This window comes from Pseudophryne corroboree, chromosome 5 (assembly GCF_028390025.1).
Source record: "Pseudophryne corroboree isolate aPseCor3 chromosome 5, aPseCor3.hap2, whole genome shotgun sequence".
Classification (NCBI taxonomy): domain Eukaryota; kingdom Metazoa; phylum Chordata; class Amphibia; order Anura; family Myobatrachidae; genus Pseudophryne; species Pseudophryne corroboree.
Genome location: NC_086448.1, coordinates 194,671,850 through 194,683,146, shown reverse-complemented (window position 1 = coordinate 194,683,146; position 11,297 = coordinate 194,671,850). Strand labels below are relative to the sequence as shown.

The window sequence follows — 11,297 nt, the reverse complement described above, 5'->3', positions numbered from 1 at the left end:
GCGTGCTTTTGTGTGTGTGTGTGTGTGTGTGTGTGTGTGTGTGTGTGTGTGTGTGTGTGTACACACACACAAATAATAATCATCATAATCATAATAATACATCGACAAATTGCAGTGCTATACTTTAAAACGTTATCTGCGAGAACAAGGGGAGCATCTACATAAATCCCAGCGAAAAGGTCCTTTATAGCACAATAGCTGCTCATTACCTGCATGCTGCAGAGTCAGTGACAGGCGATGGCTTGGTGGAGATGACAGTTCCGTTTAGATCCAGTATTGCAGAAACCTGGAGAGAGAAAAAAACAAGCACTTTAACTTTGATCGCTGAAGTTTAGAATAGAACTAGTGAATCTCTAATGGGCTCCTGATCAGAAAATTCTCATCCCAGCAAAAAAAAAAAGTTATAATCCTGCCTACATGGTGCATTATAAGTGAGTATACTGACCAACAATTCTCCAGTCTTGTGTTAAAAAAAAAAAATAATAATAATACAATTCCCCAGCAAAGTGGAAGTTATGAATCCTCTGTTCAATTATGCAACAAAGGATAAACTAAAAGCTTACTTAATTATCAAGTAAAAGAAATGGTGAGAGCTATTAAATGTTCAAACATGGTTCCCCCTGGAACAGTAAGCAAAGTGCAGTCTATGCTGGCCCCTGATGTGTATCTGTGTTCACACTTTCTGCATCATCCGTGTTCATCTGGGGCATCAGCACCATAAACCATTAGCTCCGGCTTCCCTTTCATCTTGGAGGTGGCGGACGTGGCTATTTATCCAGCAGCAATCAATGAGTGGCGTCAGCAGTGGTACAGTAATGACGATTGCACCATTAAGGATGACAGCTTAGAAAGAAGAGGGCAATGGTGATCCCTCCCAGAGCCAGTACAGCACAGGGAAGGGTGCAGGCAGCACAGGGTCATCTCTATCTCTGCACACTGCTCATCCCTGGCTCACTCACACTCACACAATGGAAGCCAGGAAGGAGATGCTCATGTTCCTGGAGGGAGGGCAGCTTGGCACACTAGTTGGCAAGAGAATGTCTCATTTGTCGGACGCAGTGGGAAGCCCCATTCAGGAGCCGCAGGAGAAGATGCTGCCCAGAGGTTGCCTGAGCCCCAGGTCCGTGTCGTTGGCAGCCAGGGAGAGAGCAGAGGAGGAGGAGGAGGTGGAAGTGGTGTCAGGGACCGGCCCGGACAGTACGAGGTCGGCAGCGATGCTGCTCTCCTCCCCCCGCCCCGACTCCAGGACCGTCAAAGGGCATCACAGCAGCTCGGACACGGAGTCCGATTTCTACGAGGAGATAGAAGTGAGCTGCACCCCAGACTGCACGGCGGCCAGCAGCGACTATCCGCATAGCAAAGGTACCGGACACCTACCTACTGCATCCAATTGCCCGGGCTGCAGTGCTGGGACATGTGGGGATCGAATGCATATGTGTATCTTTATCTAGATAGATAGATAGATAGATAGATAGATAGATAGATAGATAGATAGATAGATAGATAGATAGATAGATAGATAGATAGATAGATAGATAGATAGATAGATAGTCATATATAATAGACCACTCTTCTAGCTATAGTTACCCATTTTAGCAGAAATTGTTTTGTTTTTGTATACACACACACACACACACACACACACACACACACACACACACACACACACGTATACACTTGTACACATACTGCATACACAGTATGCGATGGAATGTTTTGGATACTGGTGATGTTGTACATGTTTGCATGGTGTAACATTATTGCAAAGGTTGTTTTTGTAAAACATAGACACTGGTCGGTGTGTTAGTATGCTATGATCAGTAACTGAGGGCACCTTTCAGCCTGTGCTGGGGACTGAGCCCAGGCTAATCACTGTAGGGTGCTTAACACCTTTCCCTGAGTCCAAGATCAAAGATTGAGTAGAGGAAGCCTGTCTGGGACATTGTGTATAGGTGACCATAAAGACAATGAGATGGGACTGGAGACTCCTGCCTGCCAAGCTGCGGCGGGGATGCTGCCTCACAGACCCCAGTGATCTTCTCACTTTCAGGGGTAGCTGGCGCCAGCTCGGAAATTGTCTCTGAAATGTTAAAAGAGGAAAAGAAAATACCTTTAGGAGACCAGCACAATGCTCAGATTGCATTTGAAAAGACGCTAGTCATAGAGACCCTCCCATACCCCATGCCCTCTGCTACTGTATTGGAGACCTAGCAGTTTACGAACCACGAGCCAGTATAACAATCCAGATAGATAGATATATATATATATATATATATATATATATATATATATATATAATTTCATTTTTACGTAACTGATCTTGGCATACTAGTATCAGCGGGTAGATACTGTGCAGTATTTGTTTATAATATATTCCAATATAATGAATATCTATTTTCATTACAAGTCATCCCTTCTGTTTTCCATTATCTTTAATTTATCGACTAGCACATAGATTGCTGAACTAACTGATGGCACTGACTGTGAAATTGGAACATGCACGCTAATTTAATGGACAGTTGTAGTCCTGGTAAAGTCGCTTTATACGTGCCGGTGTGGATAATGCTGAAGAATAGACCTGTCACTACTAGCCCAATGTATGCATGCAGATTTTCACACAAGGGCCCCTTTCCAAGGCCCACTGCGTCTACCAGATCGGTGCATACTTCAGATGGGATTTTCTGTAGATCATTTCTATTAAGGAAATCGCTTTATTCATTATTTATTTAGTTAGCAGGTTAGTTAGTTAGTTAGTTAGTTAGTTATTCATTTATTTGAAATAATGTTGAAGGGATTTCTCCGATATTTCTCTCATCATGTATTATTATTATTATTATTATTATTATTACTACTACTACTACTACTACTACTACTACTACTACTACTACTACTACTACTACTGCTGCTACTACTACTACTGCTGCTACTACATTGTCAGTATCAGCAAATACGTGTGTTTGTAAAACCAGGGACTGATTTAGGGATTCATGTAGATAACTAATAGCAATAAATCCATTTAAAGTAGCTACCAGGTTCCACAGCAAAACAGTGCAATTATAAGGCCAAACAACATGAAGTGATTAGTCTGTTGTGTGCCTTTCCTAATGCCCTGTGCTAATCTATCCTTTATGACCCACTGGGTTGAATGGATTGGCTTTTCATGTTTTGGTTCCATTAAGGTGCTAGATAAACAGACATACTTGGGAAATGAGGGTTTGCTAGGATCATGACTGCAGCATAATGTCCTGTGTTTGACTCCTGTGTGCAGGTCAGTGCTCTGAGGCTATGGGTGGCAGCCCTGTGAATGGGAGCGATTCATCAAAGGGGAGTGCTGGATCTCACAGCTCTCTGTCCTGTTCTGCGGACCAGATGCGGAGATACAGGACAGCTTTCACCAGGGAACAGATAGCACGTCTGGAGAAAGAATTCTACCGGGAGAACTACGTATCGAGGCCTAGGAGATGTGAACTGGCTGCAGCCCTAAACCTCCCAGAAACCACCATTAAGGTATTGCACACATCACTCCTTACTTAGTGCTAAGATGGCATACATGGCATATGATGGCAGAATGATACATTACTTTGTTACTCTCTAATAGCAGCGTTCACAAGTCTAATTATGTAGACAATAACTGTTGGGTTACTCCAAACGTTCACCATACTTGTCCAGCTAGATATATGGACACTGAGTCTACCTATAGGCCTACCTATAGAAGAATCCTTGCTTACATTTAGGCTATAGAGCTTCTGAGTGATGCACACACAGAGCTGGTACCGAGAGTCTCTATTTGTTCTCTTTTCACTAAACTGCTCCTCTCTCTGATTCCAGGTATGGTTCCAAAACAGGAGGATGAAGGACAAGCGGCAGCGTTTGGCAATGACTTGGCCTCACCCTGCAGACCCAGCCTTTTACACCTATATGATGAGCCACGCAGCAGCTACTGGCAACCTACCTTATCCTTTCCCATCTCACCTACCTCTTCCTTACTATTCTCACATGGGAATTGGTACTGCTTCAGCCTCAGCTGGTACTCCCTTCAGCTCCCCACTGAGACCATTGGACACCTTCAGAGTACTCTCTCATCCTTACCCCAGGCCAGAACTCTTATGTGCATTTCGACATCCCTCAATTTATGCTACCCCTGCTCATGGACTTGGTGCTGGTGGCAACCCTTGCTCCTGTTTGGCATGTCACTCCAGCTCTCCTAATGGACTGGCACAAAGGGCCGCAGGAACTGACTTTAACTGCTCGCCGTCATCAAGATCAGACTCCTTCCTGACTTTCACCCCTTCAGTACTGAGCAAAAGCTCTGTCCCTCTAGACCAGAGAGAAGAAGTTCCATTGACCAGATAAAGGCCTTTCCATGCACCTATCCTCTATCTGCCATGTCTATGTCTTAATATGCACCTACCCAGGAGGTGGCATAACATAATTTATCAGGTCATCACAAGCTTTCTTCTCCAGATCAATGAATTAACTATGAAAGTAACTCATTATCTCTCAGAAGACAACAAGGACTACTTTTAAATAATGATCATTTTATAGGCATTACCACGGTTTTCTTTACTTTATGAGAGAGTCACTGATAAAATGGAGGACAAATGTAGATTACGAATGATCAGTCTGGAATACTTGAATGTTATGTTAACACAGAACAAAAAAAAAGGTCATTTAGAAATGATTTTTATTCCAAATGTATATGAAATGCTTTTTTTCTAGGCCACAGCAGATCACAGTATTATTATATTACAATGACATTCTACAATGTAACTATCTTTTTACAAAACCACACTTTCTGCCACATTCTGTGGATGGGTATCTTTGTATCAAAATGTCATAGTATATATTTCCTGTTCATTTTTTATAAATATATTTTATTTTATTTGTTTATTTTTTTTGGGTAGGATCAAACACTGAGCTGTGGGATAAAGATGAGTTGTGTGGTGAATTAACATATTTCTACGTGAAATGCCAGTGGTTTATCCTCAGCTGCTGCAAAGTAGGCACACTGATTAAATTATCAAGTGATGTATATGTAAGGAGGATTTTTTGAATGTATAATAATTTTCTGAAAGTGCAAACCTTCTGTCAGATCTTAACAAGCCGCACAGGGAAAGGATTAAGTAGCCAGATCTCCACAGACCAGCCAACTCTTTCTGCAAATTGGTGCACATGCAGAAGATTGCTATTATAACCAATCTATTATGCCTGTGTACAGTTTTTTTTATTCACTTTCATGGCTTGTGTGCTATTTCCTTATTTCCCTCCCCCACTATATATTTCTTGTTCATACTTGATTTTCAGGGATTTTTAGTTTACATTTGAATTGTTTTACGTTATTTATATTTGCTTTTGTTGCACACGTAGGGCTGCATAGAAAATATCTACCTGGAGTTCTGTTTAATGCTAGCCTTTATTTTAAATAATTTCAGAACTGGGTTTGATATTTCTTTGCAAAGAATGTCTTTTGTGATGATGATTTAACACCGTCCAATATAATATTGATGATAAACTATTAAAACACTGTTACAATACTCTGTTAAAAATCGCAATAAAATGATCGCAAAGACATATAACAATTTCATTCAAGTATCTTACTGGTGTCATTTGCCATCCTATTCAAAGTTTTTAGGAGACCTGATATGAAACCACAACATAAATACACGACATTTCAGGAGTTCGAAGAACCTTCGTGCAATTGTTTCATGTATAATTTCACATTGACAAATATGTTGCTGTGTTCATTTATCCAAACACTTTAATTTTACACTTTACTAAAACGTATCAATTGAAAAATCATACATATGTGTATTGATAGATCTTCAGTGTCTATGCAAGTGACAAATAGGATACTATGTATCATGCGTGGGCATGTTCTCTATGTAAGTTGGCATCACTGGGCATCAGTGAGAGTCGTTTGGTAGTTTTATATTCTGCAAACATCAAAGATCATTTCAGAAGATATAGCTGCATAACAGCAATACTACTCCTGTGACCTTAAACGATATTTGTTTTATTATAGCTAAATAGCTCATGGCAGGCAAATGGGTTTGTTGCAGGCGGCTGAAATGCCTTCAGCATTTCAGTTTAACAAGGAGGTAAATGAGATGTCTGAAGTAATATTACAAGATATAAGATCAATGATAAACCCAGTGTCCAATCAGCAGTCTTTAATTGACTGTATTTCCTGGGTAATAGATACAGAGACATCAAACAGAAACTGAGCATGAGAGAATATTTTCATTCAAGAAAGATACTGCATCCACTGAATCCATCTCCCTTTAATATCAACATGAGCAATGCAACATAATAGCACTTCAGATGACATGCCATTAATACTGAGCAACATCTGATGTTTGCTCACTTATAATATTAACAGAACACTATAGTTTATAGTTGTGATGTGTGTGTGTGTGTGTGTGTGTGTGTGTGTGTGTGTGTGTGTGTGTGTGTGTGTGTGTGTGTGTGTGTGTGATAGATAGATAGATAGATAGATAGATAGATAGATAGATAGATAGATAGATAGATAGATAGATAGATGCAAATAACAGCTAGATCAGAATTAAGGTTATTAACTCAAAAGTTCAAAAGTTATATAACAAGACTCAAATTTCCTAAATAATAAAAAAGAAAAAAGAAAAGAAAAAAACACCCGCGTCTGATTGGTGGATCAGTTGCTACTCTAACATAAATGTGTAATTTTGATTTCTGCAAGGTTGAGAAGAATATGGCTAAATCCTTGTAGTTCCCCAAGGATCCTGTATTCATACAAGCCAAGAGAGCCCAGTCACAGCCAGCCCCCTGGTTGTTAGCATGTGATTGATTACCTTATTAAAGCGTGTTCTTGTAAGTGTGACCAAACCAATTGCAAACTACATGTTTATAATAAAGCTGCATACTAACAGCCGGTACGAATAGCTGGTTAATAATTTATCATCCCAGTGGAGATCTGGTTAACTAAATTTACACGGTGTACAGGAACATTTCTTGGTACAATCAGTCAAGCCTTTATCTGCTCTTCGACTTCATGTCATATTACAGGATAAAACCACTAGTTAGCTCGGTGTGCAATCATTGGATTCGAGGCAAGTGTTGCTAAGGTGTTATTCAAACAGCCTTGCAGTATAAGCACTGAGCACTCCTACCCATCAGTATGATGTCTACCACTCAGCGTCTCTTCTCTGTCTCTTCACATACCTGACAGTCCCTTTGTTTTCAATTATTCTTGTGCTCGATTTGTTACATTATTTTACTCAAGATGAGCAGTCACTCTAAATACCCACTACCATATGTCAGCCTGCTCACCAGCTTGCCAACTACAATAGTTTAATGAACAAACCCTGGACCTTTGTTAAAAAAAAACACATGTCCTAGTCTATTCAGTCTCAAACCGAACGTGTTAATCGTTTCATAATGCGATCCATGCTTGGAGGTCAAGAAGGTGGGGATATCATATACTGTTAAATCTGTGGCTCTCAAGACTGCAGTGGAAAATAAACATTGGCACTTTCCCCTTTTAGCTATAGAACTAACGGGCTAGCATTTTATATCGTAATATCAACCAGTTAGGAAACTCCTAAAAGAAATCAAATACCTGTCGCTTTACAAGTAAACAAACAAAATCGATGCGTATGAATATCGGTAGAGGAAATAGGTTTTTATCTAATAAATCTATCTAATCCTATTGAATCATTGGTAAAGAAGTAATTATTCGGTATTTATTATTGTTACACTGCAGTATGTTTCTTTGTTATTTTTGGGTCCAATCTTTTGACAAACCTCCCCATTACATGCGGTGATGTCAAATTTGCTGTAATATTTTGTCTGAACGGTTACACACAAACCACGGCTGATAGGTGTTAAATGACGCTTTCCTGAGGGGTATTTGTTAAGTGGTTTTAAATCAATGTGATTTAAGAACATTGCATAAATATTTAAGTCAACGTTCTGAACCACAGCGTTTAGAGAGAGAAAAAAATCTACTTCTATTATTAATCGTATTTGCTGGGCAATCTTAAAAAAGCAGAGAATATTAGCGTCTTCTTTAAACTCATTTTAATCCTGTCCTGTTTCAGCAGAATAAGGAGTGTGAATGGCCCAATCACCACCTAATGATGATGAATGAGGAATTAATTCACATACAAGCAAGGCAATTTAGGCCTTCATCTGTTTAAATAGCCTCCCCAAATTATTCGCAATTGCAGGTCACAGATTTAATCAATTGTCCAATCTTGTGAAAGTCATATCCTTACATCTCAATCTGGATTATTTATAGAGCAGCAGAGAGCAGTGAAAGGTATTGTGTTAACAGGGACAATTACTTACAGGAGACCGAGCTTCAAATGGAAAACAAATGTCTTGTTCTGCAGTATATGATGAAAAGAGTCAATGTTCCTCTTGCACAAACCGTGTAAAATAATCCTCTGGGTTCACCGTAGTCATGTAAAAGACGAGAGCAGGATTACATATTTTATTTGCTAAGGAATTGTACTTAAAATTTGCTAAACACTCTTTCTAGGGCACTAAAGGAACATGATTTTTTGCTGCAAAAAAATGCAAAAATTCTGTGTGGGCTGTAATATCACACGGCTTGTCGTGTGTTCTAACCAGCAACTAAAATAACCCATTTACTATACGGTATAGTCACACTTTATACTGGGAAAAGAACCGATCATATATGTGTATTTCAGTAATTATATAAAATATACAGTATTATGACTGAGTAATCTCACTCTATCATTGTTTGTTTATATATTTGTCCATGTGACCCTAACTTATTATACATTTTAAAAAAAGTATTACTGCACAATATAGGTGTGTAGAGAGGGTGCAACTAGTTTATTTTGTATTTGGGGGCCTATTAGCCCCCAAATATATATATATGTGAATTGTTGCACGCTATATTTTTCTGTATATCAAGCTATTATTAATCAATGACTTTAAATCCTAAATATACAGAAAGGTTAAAATATAGTAGCCCCAAATGATGTAATTGCACATAATTCGTTACATATTTACTGTTACATGTTGCTTTTTCGTGATATATGTTTTGCTGTTTGTTTGTTTGTTTGTTTGTTTGTTTGTTTGATTGTTTGTTTTTCACCATACTCCGGTTAATCAGTGTATTCAAATATTTCGTAAAGGAAAATCGAAACTGCGATCAGAAGGATATAAGATTTGCTAATTCACCTGTCCAGATAATCATTTAGAATGATCACTGTACACTGTGTCACAAATTAACACATTTTCTCATCAAGCAAATGCTATGCTTAATGACTGTTATTTGGCACCATCTACCTATCAAAATGTTTTCGTGCTGAGAGCGAAAGGTGAGTAAAAGATTTCTGAATCTCAAAGGAACCAATCTCACGAGTGACTTTGATGTATCGCTGTCCAATTAGTGCTTGTAATTGGCGTCCCCTGGGATACATAGACCCAGACCCGGAGCATGGAAAATCCGCTGGTAAATCTGCAAGGTAAATCAGGAGCTCATCACCAGTGCATTGCACATACACACTGAAACAAACAAGGCATTTCTCCAATATTGTCTTAGACTAAAACACACCAGCAAGAATATTATACTCCATCCAGTGGATCATTTCTTCTGTCTACCAGCATAATACCTCAACATGTTGGATATAAATATCATCCCTATAATCAGTATCAGATCAATCATAATTTTTTAAGATATTAGTACAGACAATTGCAGAATAGAATGATTCCATACAATATATACCACCCCCTCCAAAGATAGATCTGACAGTGGATGCTTGGACATGGCTTCTTCCAGAGCACAGCTCAGTGCTGCATATATCAGATTAAATTGAGCTAAAAATAGTGTTCAGGGATCCCTATGGGTGAATACACTATTAATACTCATACTACTTATATCCAGAAGGACAAACATAGAACAAGTACTGTACATTTCAATAGACCTCAGGACTATGACAAAAAAATAAAAATAAAATATTGTTGATGGGTTCCTCAGTATGTTTCTATGGTCAGACATTATATTGCATTTAATTCTTGCCAGTGACTAGCTGCACTGCACATGAGCCCATGTCAAAGCATAAGTACATACCTATCATAAAGGTTTCTAGTAAAACCACCAATGGGGCATTTACCATCACAGCATTGTGCCAATGGTGAACCTCAAAAAAAGATTTATGGATCATGCAAAAAAAAAAATATTTTCCCATCTAAAAGTGTTTTTTCTTGATGGCCGTTGGACCCTAAATGCAATTTACTTGAACTGTGGACCAGCGCAGGCCGCCACTCTTGGTAAAGATAGATATGCATACCTTAACACATCTGTCCTTAATTTCATATTCTAGAACTGATCTTATCTTTATCCATAAATATATTCACACCACTGACCTTGTTTCTAAAGTTCAAGTTTTATAAATTTCATACACATCCATATATACATGTAAGAAAAAATTCAAAAAGGAGCACATTTCTGTACCTTCCTATGTTTATGTGGAACTTTGTAGAGGGATTAAGCATTATAGAAATAAAACGGTTATATTTTGAGTCAGAGAGAGCTTGAGAAGACACAGGTTTTGCACAGTATACATTGAATTATTGCAGTAAACCTGCTTTTAAAAGAAAGATAAAATCAAAATTCCTTTTGTTAACATATAGAGCAAATATATTGGACTTTGCTATTTTTAATTATGAAACCTGTCATAGCTTTGAATACTTTCAGGAAAGTATTTATCAAAGCTAGGTGAAAGATACAATTGTGAGAGATAAAGTACTAGTTAATCAGCTTCTACATTATATTTTACAGTCTGTGTTTGAAAAATAACAGAAGCTGATTGGTTGGTACTTTATCTCTCACTAATTTATCTCTCTCCAAGCTTTGATAAATACCCCTCTTAGGCCCAGATTTATCAAGCCTTGGAGATTGATAAATAGCACGGTGATAAAGGGGTCTATTCATGAAGCAGTGAAAAGTGTGGAGAAGTGAGCCAGTGGAGAAGTTGCCGATGGCAACCAATCAGCATTGAGATTACATTTAGAATTTACATACTGTACAGTTGTACAGAGCAGCTGATTGGTTAACATGGGCAACTTCTCCACATGCTCACTTCTCCACACGTTTCAATGCTTCATGAATAGACCCCAAAGTACCAACCAACCAGCTCCTATCTGTCAACACAGCCTGTGACATGGCAGTTAGGAACTGGTTGGTTGCTACTTTATCACTCTCCAAGGCTTGATAAATGGGGGCCATAGTGTTTTTGAGATTACTCCCCTATTTCCTTTAAATAAACTATAAAACTCAATGCTAT

At 38.6% G+C, this 11,297-nt stretch overlaps 1 protein-coding gene across 1 annotated transcript; it reads left to right on the top strand.

Moving 5' to 3' along the window:
- Positions 1 to 953: 953 nt before the first annotated feature.
- Positions 954 to 5,486, top strand: EVX1 (even-skipped homeobox 1). The gene is made up of 3 exons (XM_063924844.1): positions 954 to 1,362; positions 3,269 to 3,507; positions 3,829 to 5,486. The coding sequence occupies exons 1-3, from the start codon at positions 969 to 971 to the stop codon at positions 4,351 to 4,353; spliced, it is 1,158 nt and encodes a 385-aa protein (XP_063780914.1). The 5' UTR covers positions 954 to 968; the 3' UTR covers positions 4,354 to 5,486.
- The last annotated feature ends 5,811 nt before the right edge of the window (positions 5,487 to 11,297 follow it).